This window comes from Alligator mississippiensis, chromosome 12 (assembly GCF_030867095.1).
Source record: "Alligator mississippiensis isolate rAllMis1 chromosome 12, rAllMis1, whole genome shotgun sequence".
In the NCBI taxonomy this organism is placed as follows: domain Eukaryota; kingdom Metazoa; phylum Chordata; order Crocodylia; family Alligatoridae; genus Alligator; species Alligator mississippiensis.
This window is the reverse complement of record NC_081835.1, coordinates 58,015,901-58,030,446: the sequence shown is the minus strand read 5'-3', so window position 1 is coordinate 58,030,446 and position 14,546 is coordinate 58,015,901. Positions and strand designations below refer to the sequence as shown.

Genomic DNA, 14,546 nt, shown 5'->3' with positions numbered 1-14,546 from the left:
GACGAGAGACACTATCCAAGGATTCCACTGCAGATCACATTATACGTAGCCAAAAAATTAACTTCTGAAATAACCTGTAAAAATTCCTTGCCTTTCATTCCTTTGCCTTGTTATCCAGGCTCATAATATCAGTCATTTGAAGTGCTATTTTCAAAAGCACTGAAGTTACTTAGAAGCTTTTAAGGCTTGTTTTCAGAAGTGACCAAGGACTTACATTATACACAGGGAAATTTCTTGCTCTAGTCCTACCAGAAATATTACCTGCTAGAGTTGTCCTGGTACAAGTGCCTGTATAGACACACTTACTACTGCACCAGGACATTTGCCTCCCTCTGTAGCTAAAGCACTTAGGAACTCAGCCTGTTTGCCCCTTTTGAACATGACTGGGCTCCTCAGTTGACCATTGTTGCAAACAAACTGGAAATTTCCAGATAGGCAACTTTGAGACTGGAACCCCAAATTACCTTTCATCCTTATAGATATTTTCCTTCTGTTCTTCTGTTAGCCCAACAGCTGTCCTGAAGCTCCTCCCAGGAAGTCACAAGAGCAGAGGGAGCAATCAGAAAGCCTGTGCCTGGCAGGGAGGGAGGGCTAGGGGGGTGGGTGCTGAGCTCTGCAGAGAGAGAGCCTGCCATAGATTGGTGTAAGTTGATTTACCTTTTTCCCTTCTAAGAACTGCTTGCAGTAGTCTGTGTTTGCAGACAACCTCTGGTTGCCTCCTTCTTTGTCCTATCGCTGAGTCATAATGAGAATGTTTCTTGTGCTGTCACTCCCAGCCAAGGAAGTTGTGCAAAGTGTCCTTGCTGGCATATTCTTACAGCTCAATCTTACTAACAGCACTTGTTCTCTGTTGGTTGAGACTGATGCAGAGAACAAGCACAGAAAGCATGAGGACAAAGGAGGCTGTGCTTACCATTAAGCAGAAAGGGCAGTAGGAAATAATCACGAGTGACCTTTTCCTGGGGTGATCTGAGCAGGCTGTGTACTGCTGCCATGTGTAATACATGAAACTTTTGTGCTCAGGCTTACACTGCACAGATAAAGGACATCCCTGCCTCCTTCATTCTCCTCTGGAGTTCAGTGTAACTGAAAAAAATTTACCTAAATTAATGGGCACTAGCTGGGTCTAAGTCTACATAGCCTTCCCCCTGTCCACAAGCTTTGCTACTGCAGGATCCCCAGTAACCTACCTACTGCTCTGAATTGCATTACAATATTGTTATTTGTGGTTTAGATTAACACCCCCACATCCCACCAAATATCAGCACCTTAGCCCTGTAACTTGAAACCAACTGGCAGAACATCTGGGCACTGCAACAGGCTGCCTAAGGAAACAGTGAAATCTTTCCTTGGAGGTTTTCAGGAAGAGGTTGGATCAGCATCTGGCTGGGATGGTTTAGCAATACTGTAGCCAGTTCTGCATCTGTGCATGAGGTTAGACTAGATCAGCATTTTTTCAAACTGCAGGTTGCGACCCAAAAATGGGTCGCAAGAATATATGAAAGGATTGCAGACATTTAAAAATGGATCAACAAACTTAAAAAATTGATTTGCCTTTAAAGGAGAAAAACTTGGGAAATCATGGCTTTTGCCTTGCAGGCTGGCAGAGCTCCAGCTGGCAAGGAGCTGCTTGAGGCCCTCATGCCTCACACCCCCCACCCCCTGCCCCACACACTGGGGAGCTGGGGCCTGGGGGCAGTGGGTCAGGAGTGAAGGGCATTGGGTCAGGACTAGCCATCAATGTTTACAAACAGGTCCTTGTACAAAAAAGGTTGAGAACAACTGGACTAGATGACCCTTGGAGTATCTTCCAACACTGTGATTTTAAGTGATATCTGTGATGGGAGTGTAGAAGGCAGCCATGATTTTGTCCTTAACTAGCCAGAAGGAAGGATGGGAAGAAGATGGGTGGATGTTGACAAAGAAGCACCAGACACTGCTGAAAGCCTGAAATTAGTAGGAGAAGGCAGCAGCAGGAGCTGCAGACTACCTGTCCTTTTGCACATCCTTGTGACAAGGTATTTAGCAGAATTTGCAGATTTCATTGGAATCTGACAGGCTGTGCCAGGGTTGCTTCTGCTATGGCCTTGAACTTAAAACCACTTAGGCTGTGAACTGTGCACCTTAGTGCCCACACCACCCCAGCCCTCAGCTGGTGACTGAGCCCTGCCATGTAATCCTGGGTTTGTCTGTGCCATAGAACCCAAGTATGGTCCAGTGTCTGTTATTAAACTGTGAAGTAAAGGCATCTCATCCCTCTCCCATCCCTCTTAAGCATCTCATCCCTCTCCCATCCCTCTTACCCTGCAGAATATTTTATTCCTGTCCTCTTTCTCCCACTAACAGATGTTGGCAGAGTCAGACAGGCAACTATCTGAATGTAGAGTAACTAGAGTACTACACCAAAACTAAATGAGAGCCCTGGGCAGGACTCTATAATTAAAGGAGTCTTTGCTTTGTGTCAGCAATGATGTGGAATTGTTGATTTCATCCTTTTTTTCTATCTTGGGGAAAATGTAGGTTTGTGCCTCCGGGACCAGAGTCAGTGGCTGCTGTGGCATGCTCAGGAGAGCTGGACTATCTCTGGGCCAGTTCCTTTGGAGGAGGAAGAGCAGTGCTGAATTTAGCTGTTCTTTTGGCAAGGTATTGAACTCCCAGCACTGTGCATTTCTCCGAGCTGTAGCCCAACTCCTTGCTGAAGCCTTCAGGAGATTTTAGGGCAAAGTAAGCCTGTAGCACATAGTTCAGTTTCTCAGTACACTGGTAGCATTAGCAGTGGCAGAAGTAGTATTGTAGAAATTGTATCATAGCTGCAAACTCTTTTCCATCCAACTACCCTGTATTTTATAGTGTCTTTTTAAAAAGAAACAGCTAATCAGCACAAGAGCAGGCTGTCTAATTTGGAATAAAGGTTTCTATGGATTCCCAAGAAGGTTGACCTTGTCAGAAATAATACTTGAGGTGTCTTTGCACCATCAAAGGATCTAGAGCACTTTACAAGTTAGGGGGATATTATTATCCTGGGAGGAAGGACAGAGGAGTGAAATCTTGTACTGAGGATTTCACAATGAGTCTGTCACAGAACCAGGAATAGAACCTGTCCTTTTTATTCCCATCTCTGTGCTTAAGCCATATAATCATCTCTTTTCCTCTGCCACCTCAGCTACAATTAAGGAGATACACTATTCATTTTGGGAATGTGTGATGAAATGAATGGGATAAGTTATTGAACAGAGACCTATTCTCTCTTGATGAATTAAATTCAGAGGCCACCAGGTGAGCTGAGTAACTCCAAAGTTACATGGTGGTCAGCCATGGTAAAGTTACTGCCAAACCCAGAGAGCAGCTGTCTCTGTTATGCAGCTATGGGGGGATGGCTGATCTAAGCTGGGCCTGAGAAAAGAGGAAGCAAGTGTAGTGAAAGGGTGAGATTTGTGTGATTTTTCCTTCCTAGTGGTTGGGAACAAGGACATCTTTACTGAGAATCAGATCCTCTTACTTCAAGACACCTCTTTCTTACTGACCACTGGTCACTTTGTTTCCTGGTGGAACGAAATGTTCTGAGTCTTGACCCAAGGGCAGTGCTGCCAAGAACTTTTCCTTGCAAAAATGAGTGCAAAAAACCAGAACACTAGAGTCATTAATGTTTAGCCTTCAACTTGCTTTTACTTGCAGGGTTCTCAGTTTCCTCTCCTTAGTCACTGCTCCTTGTATTCCCGGTAAAAACAGTGCAGGTTCCTTGTCTTCCCAGTTGTCACATCTGGGAGATTGTTCACAGAGAGCTAGGAAAAATTGTGTGGGAGAAGTCCTAAGCTTTAGCCTCTTTCTAAACTATTTACTCTTGCAGAAGGGATACAGCAGCAGGCAAGTGTGTAGCACCCCTTGGTGCTTGACACTGGCAGCAGTGAAAGAGCTCAGGGTTCAGCACCGTTCATTATGCAAGATGAATCGTGAGCCCAGCCCTCCCCCACTCCTTCCAGAAGCAAAGAGATCCCACCCAACGATTTACTTGTGAAATTAATAGTGAGGGGCTGAAGCCACAGAAGCATCTTGGTGCCCCAGAGGGAAGTACAGGCACTTTGTGCCACTTATCAAATGATGGCACAGCTCACTGGAAATTGCAATGAGAAGGAGGTAAGTGGAAATGTGTTCTCTGGCTGAGAGATTAGTGAGCATTTGTGGGGGGATAGGGAAGGGACTCAACATTTCCTTGGCTACCTACCTAAAAAACAGTTCTCTGTGCAGTACCTTTAACATACAACCTTTCCTGACCACCCCCACTTCCATCTAAGCTCTCCTTATGTTATGTCTCCGATTTTCTCTTGCCCCATTTGTATCCATGCAAATTGCTGTGACAAAGATTTTCTTATCACTTCGGCCATCTCATCCTTCCCTCTGCATCCCTGGACTGGCTTCCCTTTTTGCATGAAATGTTAGTTACTTGTTTCTATTTTCAAGGCCTTTCATGGGCTTCCCTACGCTGTTGATGGTTTTACTCATGCTATGGAAATGCTGACTGGCCACTAGTGCTAGTCTTCATCACTGCCTTTTTAACTTCTCAAACAAGTGTCTGTGTATCCTCTTTTGCTGTCTGTCATATTCCACCTAGACATTGCAAAGCCATCTCATTGTCCTCCTTCAAAACCTTCCTGAAAACTCCCTTTTCACTGATACCTACAAAAACCTTCACACCAGTGGGGAAGATAGTAGGCTTAGACCACAGCCCATCTTGCTGACCAGGATCATCTCTTTGTTTCTCTGTATCCAGCTGTTGTCTTTTATCTTGTACTTAGGTTGTAAGTTAAGGAGCTGCCTTTTTGTTCTGTGTTTATACAGTGCCTACCTCTCTTGGGTCCTGGTCCATTTTGGGGTTAGTGAAAGCATTTAACTATTTCTATCTTTCTCTATTTCTCCATTTCTCTCTCCCTTTTCTTCCCTCCCCCCCTTCCTCCCTCCCTCCCTCTCTTCCTTCCTTCCTTCCTTCCTATAGGCAAAAATGTCAAGGCCAGTTCAAGCTCAGAAGCTGGAAGGATTGGACAAGAATGTCTGGTAAGTCTGCCTGACTGGCATTAGGTAACTCGAAACAGCATGATCTGGAAGCCTGACATAAGATATGCAGGCCAAGGAGATAATGCTCACTCCACCCCTTGCATGCCTGGCAGAAATTACCTATTCTCTTTTATACAAAAAGACCTTAGTCAGAGGAGGGCTGTGCCTAGGCATGCTGCCTGAATCCCTTTAATTCTCTGTGGTTTGCTCTCTGCAGGGTGGAGTTTGTGAAACTGGCTGCCACTTACCCAACTGTGAACCTTGGCCAGGGCTTCCCTGACTTCTCTCCACCAGACTTCGTGAAGGAGGCATTTGTGAAGGCTGTCAGCGGAGAGAATGCCATGCTGCACCAGTACACCCGGGTCTTTGTGCGTGACAGCATTCTCCTTCTACAGCAGTTGCTGCTCTCCTCACTAGCCTTTGACTCAGACAGCTCCTAAAGACCTCAGTTGTCCAGAGGAAGTAGAATAGATGCCCTGGCTGGGCAAGTGGAGTTGGGGAGTCCCTGATTCTTCTTTGAGAGGGAGGGGAGACAAGAGGCTTCATGCTGAATGCTCTCTGTAAAAAAGAAAGCAGGGTAAAGTCCTCTAGACTTCAGCAGAAAGAATTGGGTTCAAACCCCTGCTGGATGTAGAGGACTAAGAACCTGGGCGTCTGGCTTTCTAGGCAAGTGTCCTAACCACTCACCTATCAGGGCTGTAGCAGAAGCATGTCTCTCCTTCTCTTCCATCTAATGTTCACTACTCACAGGTTTTGCTACTTACATGCCTTTATGCATCCACAGCGTTGAAGAGGCGAATCCAGTTAGAGTTGTACATCTCACACTCTCTCCCCCTACAGGGACACCCGGCTCTGGTGACCATCCTGGCCCGCTTTTTTGGGAAGCTCCTAGGTCAAGACATCGATTCTTTGACCAATGTAATGGTGACTGTTGGGGCATACGAGGCTCTGTTCTGTTGTTTCCAGGCTCTGGTCGATAGTGGAGATGAGGTAACAGAGGACTCTGGCTATACTACAACTGCCCTGGCATCTGCATTTAGTCCTGCTTCAGCACAGCGAAGTTGGGCATGAAAGGAGAGGCTTTTGTTTAGTGACACAGGCCATCCTGTGCAAGGGCTGGTCTGCTTGTTAAGGGCTCTCTGATTCCCGGAGCAGGGTGCTCAGAGCTAACCTTCTGTAGAGAAGGGGTTTTGCAAATCCCACTCCTCTTCAGCCATCCGCTGTTTTGGTTCCCAGTGAGAAAATGCATCGCCCAGTGGGCACCAGCCAACCTTCTCATTTCCAACAGTGCCAAAAGTTTTTTTCTGCCCATGTTAGTCATTTCTTCTTTCTAGTACCCAGCCACTTTGGGATTAAAGAGCTTAAGCTTAAACTAATGAATTTACATCTAGAAGTGACATCTCCTGCCCCCTGTATATCTCCCTGCATCCCATAGCAATGATAAGAGCGGGACTGTGAGATCCCTGACGCTGCCTCTTGTCCTTTGCAGGTGATTATCATTGAACCCTACTTTGACTGCTATGAGCCAATGGTGAAGATGGCTGGGGGGACTCCAGTGTTCATACCACTGCGACCAGTAAGTGGGCATCAAAGCAAGTCATCGATTTTAAGGAGTTTATTCATCTTAGTAACAGCATGTGTAGACCAACCCACCCTGTGGAATCAGGCAGTCCAGGGGCTGGTTACCTTTCAGTCCTCCTGAAGTGGGATACTTTTTTACAAACTTTGTAACAGGAAAATTCTAATTTCTTGTCTTTTCATCCTGATTCAGGTTGATTTTTTTCCCCCTAAAATTCAAACATGAGAGGTCAACTCTCTTTTCCAGCCAGTCCTAACTAGGAACAAGGCCTCCATTCCTGACACTTTCACTTAATCGCTATACTACCTGGTCTTGGACACTGCAATACTTTGTGCCTCAATTTACCCATCTTTAAAATCAGGGCAAAGACACTGACTTATTTCAACAAGAGTGCAATTGGGTGGCTTAATTAATTCTGTTAGCAAAGTGCTTTGAGACACTCAAATAGAGATGTAGGAAATGAGCAATATATTGTTATAAAGACTCAGAGACACTCCTAGCCAGAGCACAGTGTAAGGTCGCCCCAATCTCCAGACATCATTTGTTTCTTAGAGCATAACTCCCTCTCTCTGACCTCTCCAGAAAACTCCAGCACCTGGAAAACTGATGTCCAGTGGAGATTGGCAGCTGGACCCAGCAGAGCTGGCTTCCAAGTTTACCAGACGAACCAAGGCCATTGTCCTGAACTCACCCAACAACCCCTTGGGGAAGGTAATGCTGCGGTGGTTGTGAGAGGGCTGAAAGTGCTGAACTGAAGAAACCAGTGCTGGTTGTCTCCCTAGAGCCTGCACTTGCATTGTGCCTCAGTCTTCTCCTGCCGGAAGCTCCTGAGAGGACTGGGTAGGCAGACAAGTCAGGGGTGGCCCTAAGACGGTCCGCTGAGGGTCCCATTTCACAGAAGTCATATCACTCACCTTTGAACAAAGAGTAAGAAGGGGGGAGAAAAGTTGCGCCCAAAGGGACGACCCAGTGTTAGCACACTGCACTTGTTGCTCTGGGGTGGGTTGGTTTAGAGCCTTATCTGTCATTTCCGAGAGACAGAGAGCATCTTCCAAGCTCACAGTCAGCTCCCTAGGTCTAGCAATGAGCGTCTCATCCCAGAGTCAGAAGGGGAATCCCTGTCTATGGAATCTGGATGAGAGGACGTGCTGCGAGGGACAGCATGGTCCTTGTGGGCAGAGGGTGCTGCTGTAACTTGGAGGGGACAGTGTTACTCATGCTGGGAGAGATCGTCCTGTGAGGCAGTTCCTGGCAGCTCTCCTCCTGCTCCAAGGAGGGAGCAATGGGCCGACAGTCTGGAACTCACAGCCCTGCTTGAACTGAGCCTGGACACCCACTGTGGGATGTGGAGACTCCTAGGATAGGCACAGCAGGGGCTAAGGCATGCTGGGCCTGAAAATCCCCCTCCTGCCTGGCATAGGTGTTCAGCAAGAAGGAGATGGAGCTTATTGCAGACCTGTGTGTGAAACACGATGTCCTGTGCTTCAGTGATGAAGTGTATGAGTGGCTGGTCTATGATGGGAAGAAGCATATCCGGATTGGTAAGAGGAATGGCTTACAGGTACCTGGGCCTCTGCACACTCTTGATCTAAATCTCCTTCCTAGAAAAAGAGCACTGTGCTGCTGTGCTTGGGGATGGGATAATAGTGACCAATCAAATGTATTTCACTCGCTTCCCCCGACAGCATTTGGGAATGAACTCAGTATTTAAAGGAATCTAATAGAGCTCTGCCATGGTACCTCTTGCTCCCACTGCACTATTCCCTGAAAGTGCTTGGAGGCATTTGAATGAGAAGCCCTTTATAAATGTACAATGGCTGTACAAACTGCAGTGGCCCCAGGGGTCCCCTCGTGGCACTAATACACTAATTGAACCTGTGATGTTGTTCACTGGAAGATCTTCCAGCTGCTCTTCTCTTGTTCCGTTGGCAGCCAGCTTGCCAGGAATGTGGGACCGGACCATAACCATTGGAAGTGCTGGAAAAACCTTCAGTGCCACAGGATGGAAGGTAACAGACTGGAATGGGGGAAGAATTCCCTCGCGGAAAACCTTTCTGCCTTTGCCCCCTGATTCACTTGATCCCTTGTGAGAGTCTGTGACTGAGGTTGAATGGAAATCAAATTTATGCTTCCTATTCCCCAAAACTGCTCTACCAGATGCTTTGTCCAGGCAGGTTGAATTGTAACATGGGGGATTCTGTCTCTGTGAGCGTGCCTTTAAAGCTGAGGGCTTGGAGGCCCCAGAGGATGCTTTAGAGACTGATCTGGTCTTGTCTGGGATAGAGGGGGAAGTGGCAGGAGGGAAAGTGAGCAGGTGTAGGATGCCTATAAATCAGAAATGCTCTCTCCTCTTTGTGGTAACAGGTTGGCTGGACGTTTGGGCCTGATCATCTTCTCAAACACCTCCGAACTGTCCACCAGAACTGTGTGTATCACTGCCCAACAGCAGCTCAGGTGAGGGGAATGCTTCTGGGGAGGCTCTTGTGTCCATAGTCCCTCTGCCAAGTTCCAGGCCCAGCATAGTTTTACCCACCCCTTGTCCCCTGTGAATCTGGGAAAGAGTGAAAACTCTCATTCTTGGGTCTTTAGCAAACTGCAAGAATGTCTCTGTTCCTGTCAGAGAATGCTCTGAGCGTACGCAAGGGTGTTTTCCACTGGCTTTGAGTTCCTCCCTCCCTGCAGGAAGCAGTGGCTCAAGGGTTTCAAAGAGAGTTTGAGCGCTATGGGAAGCCAGAGAGTTATTTTGTCCAGCTGCCTCAGGAGCTGCAGCAGAAGCGGGACCGGCTAGTTCAGAGCCTACTTGCCGTGGGCATGAAGCCCATCATCCCGGAGGGCACCTACTTCCTGATTGCAGACCTCTCTGACTTCAGTAAGTCTGGGGCTGTTGCACCTGCTCCTGTCCTTCCTACCGAAAGCTGAAGTTCACCACTGGGGCATTGGGTCCTGCAAAGTCTAGAAAAAAGCTTTAATATGCAGTAGCCTATTATATTGCTTATAAAAGTGGTGCATATATAACTGTGCTAACACACTAATGTGTGGTAGAATAAGCTACTGCACATTAAGTGTCACCTTAAAAGTATGCGCTTGCTCTACTGAGTATTAGTGCATTTACTTAGTGCCTCATACTGGAGGTATTAAATTTAATGTGCATGTAGATGCGCCCTGTGTTCCCCACTGTTCATTAGGAAGGGAAAGGAAAGGACGAAGCATGAATTTGGTATGTGAGTGAGTAAATGTAGTGCTTAGTGTAGTCCTGACTTAATAGCACTGTATTAAATTGAGCAGTGTGGACAGATGCTGTGTCATCTCCCCCAGCCATCTACAAACTCACATAACTGTAGCCTATGATCAGTTGTAGAAGAGGGGCTGTCCTGGTCTGGGGCTTCCTTTGAAACAAGACCAGCAAATGTGCTCTACTGCCCAGTAATAGAATGAAATGGCTATGTGCATTTCCACCTGTGGCCTGAGGCAGTTTAAATTCAGGTCCTTAGAGAAGATGGATGCATGTACTCGCCCTCAAGAGCATCTGAGTTCCCATCGGCATTTGGCCTGGTTTGGAAATCTATCTACGACTCGTTTGTGCCACCATTCTCCTTGCCCACATTGCCATGCATGTCTTGCAGAAGCTGAAGTGCCTGATCTCCCTGACTGTGAGGAACCCTACGATTCTCGGTTCATAAAGTGGATGATCAAGAATAAGGTACACACCTCTGTCCCTTCCCATGGTGCTTGTATTGTGAGTGGGTTTCGCCATTCTCTTTGCTCTACTTCAGTTCAAGGCTTGTGTTGGCAGTGGTGCATTGACTTGAAACAGTTGGTCCTGCTGTTGTAGAGCTCTGGGACTGGCTACCATTGCTCCACCTTTTCTAATTTGTAACCTCTTCCCTGCCCTGTTGTCTACTAGAGTTCATCATTGCCCTCCCTTTCATTAGCCAGATGTTCATATACCCACTTTCTGCCCAGCTGCCTCAGAAGTCAGGGACTGCTACCCTCTCTGTGATGCCTTCTCCAGGTGACAACCTTGTTACATCCTGCTGCCAGCATCACCCTCCCCCATGCTGATAGTCCCTGTGACAACAGAGGCTTTCAGTACTGAGTCCCCCAAGGACGTAAGAGAGAGAGAGGAGGATTACATCAGGTTTGCCTGGCAACAATTGGCTTCTATTGAGAAGTTTATCACTAATCTTGAGAAGAGCAAGCCACTAGAAGTGAGACTTACCTGCAGTTTCTGTGAGCACTGAACCTTGTGCAGATCTGTGGCTTCTGATGATCAGAGGTTATGTGAGATTCTGCAGAAGCTGAGAGGGGAGTAATGCAATGTTCTCATGTTCTCCTTCTCTGCTCCCTTTACAGGGCTTAGCTGCCATCCCCGTCTCTGCTTTCTACAGCACTGCACAGAAAAGGAATTTTGACCATTTAATTCGGTTCTGCTTTGTGAAGGTGAGGTGCCTGGGAGAGCCAGCCTCAGATAAGTGGGGTCAAGGTACTGACTGTTCCAGTGATGAGGTGAATGCCAGGCAGGGCCAGGCCAGGCTGCAGAGAGGTTCAAGAGTCCTGTCCTAGTTCCAGATGCCTGCATGCAAACCAAGCTGCACCCTTGTGCTGAAGGCTGTCCCCACGGAGCCCAATTTTAAGGAAGACACTTAGTCTTTCAGGCAAAGGCATCAGACATAACACTAATCACATCACCCCTTGTGTCCCGTTGGCAGTAGAACGTAGACTGCCTTAACTGTGCTAGCCCGATGGACCATTCAGCTTGGGGAGACCTTAGACTTTTTTTGATGTCAGGATAGATACTTGATTCATGGGTTTACAACCCAGAACAGGTAAGTGGAACCACTGGTTACACTCAAAGCTGTCCCCAGAAAATGCCAGCTGTTAGCTTTAACTTGGTTGTTTGACTACAGGAAATCAATAGAGCAATTCTTCTGTTTCAAAGAACTCACACCACAACAAGTCGGAATGTGTTTCAAACTACGAATTCCTATTTGGAATCTCTGGTTTATCTTGTGAATCATGGGAAGGTGTTTGCATACCTAACAGTTTGGACAGCACCCTCAAAAGGATCTCTCAGCACCCCAAGGTGTTACCGCACCTTGGTTGAGAATCACTGGGATAGGAACTAGGGTGGCTTGAGAACAGTCCCCCTGGGAGCATCAAGGCTGCACTGTAGATATTCCCACAGTCACCAGAAACATCAGACTAAACTTAAAAAGCATAGAGCTTTGCTCCTGTGCATTTGGCCAAAATGTCCTCTCTTGCTGCTTTGAGATTGCTGGGCCTGTGCACAGAAGTGGCTGCCCTTCCTGATCCCATGTGTGTAGCATTTGTGGTCTTGTAGAATAGAAGTAGGGGTTTGAATAGTGCATTCTGTTATTTTACTATGCGGTGTGGATAATTGAGGGTTTGGGCACTGGAGCCTGCTGGTACTGACTGAGTGATGTTTGATTAGGAGGAAGCTACGCTGAAGGCAGCAGAAGACATACTGCAGCAATGGAAGCTGAAGAAAACTGGTCCATGATCCCACTAGACAGAGTACGGGGCTTTTTTTCATTTTGCCGTGCTCTGCTGTGTCCTGCTCCTCTTATTGCAGCCAACATGGTTACAGACTCTTGCCTAGGGTCTTGATTTTAGCTATTTACTGCATCACTAGATTTCAGCCACTTCTCCTGTTTGCTCAGGCAAGATGGTTGTCAGCCCTTGGGCCTGGTTCAAAACTTTATGTCACTGTAAAGTGTTCCACTGCCCCCTAGGACTGGCAACCCTGTAGGTACACTGGAAATACTTTATAATTCCTATTTATAATCTATTTATCCTGGGATTCCTGCAGATAAAACAGATAGCACAAATAGCTGCCAGGTTATTGGTGAGGATCTTCTTTTCCCCACCTCTGAAGTCATCATGAGACAGGAGAGCTGGCTTAGACTTCTTGGGGGCACTTCCCCATGCTGTTGCACTTGCGTGGCGCAGCCAGTCTCAGCAGAACCTAGGTTTCCCAGATGGCACTGAATAATATTACTGCGAGGCTGACTGGCTGAGCTCAGACATCCTAGGTCACTGGAGTCCTTAAACCCAGCACTTTTCCCTCTGGTCCATTCTGTTCTACCATTTTGCATCTCTGAAGGAAATCACTGCGAACTGGACAACCAGGTGATCTAGAAAACTTGTTTTAGCAAGAAGTTTAATCTGAAACCCTGCCCATCTATCCTTCAAACTCCATCAACTGCACTTTATCAGCACCTAGCACAGCATTTCCCAAATAGCAGAACAAGTGCTTTGGACCTTCAAAAAATGCTCAACATCAGATGCAGAGGGAAGAAAGTAAGAGTGAAGGACCTGGCTTCCTTTTCTGTTGCCTAATAACATCTCCAGTGCTTTACAGAAATTCAGCTATGAGTTGCGTGGCTCTGAGGAGAGCAGCAGAGGGCTCTGGTTTCTGTACTTGTGTTTGTCATACACTCCCATTTGAGAAATGGATTATTTTTCACAGAGCGTGGACTAGATTTTGATCATTCACTTTGTTGCAACATCTTAATTTAAATATAGGGGGGGGCCCTAATGTGAAAGTAAACACATGTAAATCAGCATCTTAAACCCTGATAATACTATATGTAACTGTAATGAGAAGCATTTGTCCTACACATTTAAATGATTAAAATGGTCAAACAGAAGTAGGGGTTCGTCTACTTAATGCTTTTGGTGTTTACTACAGTCCACCTTCAGCTGTAGCCAGCAGCAGGATTTTCCTGTGGGTGCAAATGGGCTATGGTTAACATCATTGTGATATGCCCCTTGTGTATAAATTAATCTAAGAGGGAAAATCATCTTGCAGACTTGAGCCAGTGGATGCAGAGCTGGTTTTGGTTATGGGGCCCAGACTAAAGAGTAAGTCCTGTGTTTCCCTCTACCTCCCCATGCGCCCCATACACAGGTGCACACTACAGGGGGTAACTCTCAGGTTCCTGAGACTCCTGCCTGCTTGGCCCTAAAACGGCTCTGACTAAATGACAAAACAACAGAATACTTTTTACAGCTCAATGGGGACATCTACACGCTCATTAATGCACCTTACATACCACACATTTAGTTTAGTGCTTGCTTAATAAAGTACCAACCAAATTTGCAGTAACTAGAGTTATTGCACAGTAGCGCCGGTGCATGGTTGCTTAGTGACACTTAGTACACATTAGCCTAATAACACTGCACAGTCGGCTATTAGAAGCTGAAGCAGCACAAAAGCTGAGCATCACGCTAAGAGAGTTGTTAACAACCCCAATGCCAAGGCAAAGGAAAGACATTCCCTCCCCATATCCCCACCCCCCTTACATTCACTAATTTACACAGGATTTGGATCATTCCTTAGTGCTGTTTTAAGTCCTCGTCCAACATTCAGCAGGCTGACCACACTTCAGGGCACTGTGGTTCATCTGCTAGTGGGACTCAGCAGGGTGAGGATTGCTCTGAGAGAGCATAAAAATGGCATTTAATAAGAGCAATGTACACAAAAATCCACATACAGATTTTAAATAGAAGACAGCTGCAGTGTTGGACAACTTTGCTCCAGCAGTGCCCTGACAGCAGGGAGACTTTGTTCTCAGCATCTGGAGTATTCGGCTGCTCCAGTTTCTCCCCCAGCTATAAATCACCTGGTGCTCACTCTGGGTCCCCATTCTGATCACCAGGACACTGCTTTCAGGCTGCAAGTCCCTCCCGCCCCAACCCTAATCACTAATCTTAGATGATGAAGATATACCGTGATCCACTGTATTTGCATGGAATAAAGTGGTTTCCTACTCTGGTGGGGCTGTACCAGCATGTGGCACTCACTCCTTCAGGAGATGTTCTGAGAAAAAGGGTCTCCCAAAGCATCAGCTATTACCTGCTTACTGCTTCTGTCCCTAAAAGAATCACATCCCAA

General features: G+C 46.7%; 1 protein-coding gene across 2 annotated transcripts; it reads left to right on the top strand.

Annotated features, from left to right (window-relative positions):
* Window positions 1-568: 568 nt before the first annotated feature.
* LOC102564187 (kynurenine--oxoglutarate transaminase 1) lies at window positions 569-13,299 on the top strand. 2 transcript variants are annotated; one of them, XM_059715607.1, is made up of 14 exons: window positions 569-643; window positions 2,521-2,643; window positions 4,991-5,049; window positions 5,267-5,417; window positions 5,890-6,039; window positions 6,539-6,625; window positions 7,211-7,339; window positions 8,049-8,169; window positions 8,561-8,637; window positions 8,993-9,082; window positions 9,311-9,497; window positions 10,252-10,328; window positions 10,982-11,068; window positions 12,081-13,299. In XM_059715607.1, the coding sequence occupies exons 2-14, from the start codon at window positions 2,560-2,562 to the stop codon at window positions 12,147-12,149; spliced, it is 1,368 nt and encodes a 455-aa protein (XP_059571590.1). In that variant the 5' UTR covers window positions 569-643; window positions 2,521-2,559; the 3' UTR covers window positions 12,150-13,299. The 2 variants fall into 2 exon arrangements, with proteins under 2 accessions (XP_059571590.1, XP_059571591.1); XM_059715608.1 differs by lacking the exon at window positions 569-643 and adding an exon at window positions 3,848-4,134 and having other exon boundaries at window positions 2,553-2,643.
* The last annotated feature ends 1,247 nt before the right edge of the window (window positions 13,300-14,546 follow it).

Bases quoted from the DNA above. Each gene is read 5' to 3' on its own strand.
- LOC102564187 (XM_059715607.1), top strand. From the start codon at position 2,560: ATGCTCAGGAGAGCTGGACTATCTCTGGGCCAGTTCCTTTGGAGGAGG. The intron at 5,418-5,889 runs GTGCGTGACAGC...CTCCCCCTACAG, and splicing joins ACCAGTACACCCGGGTCTTT to GGACACCCGGCTCTGGTGAC. The intron at 7,340-8,048 runs GTAATGCTGCGG...TGCCTGGCATAG, and splicing joins CCAACAACCCCTTGGGGAAG to GTGTTCAGCAAGAAGGAGAT.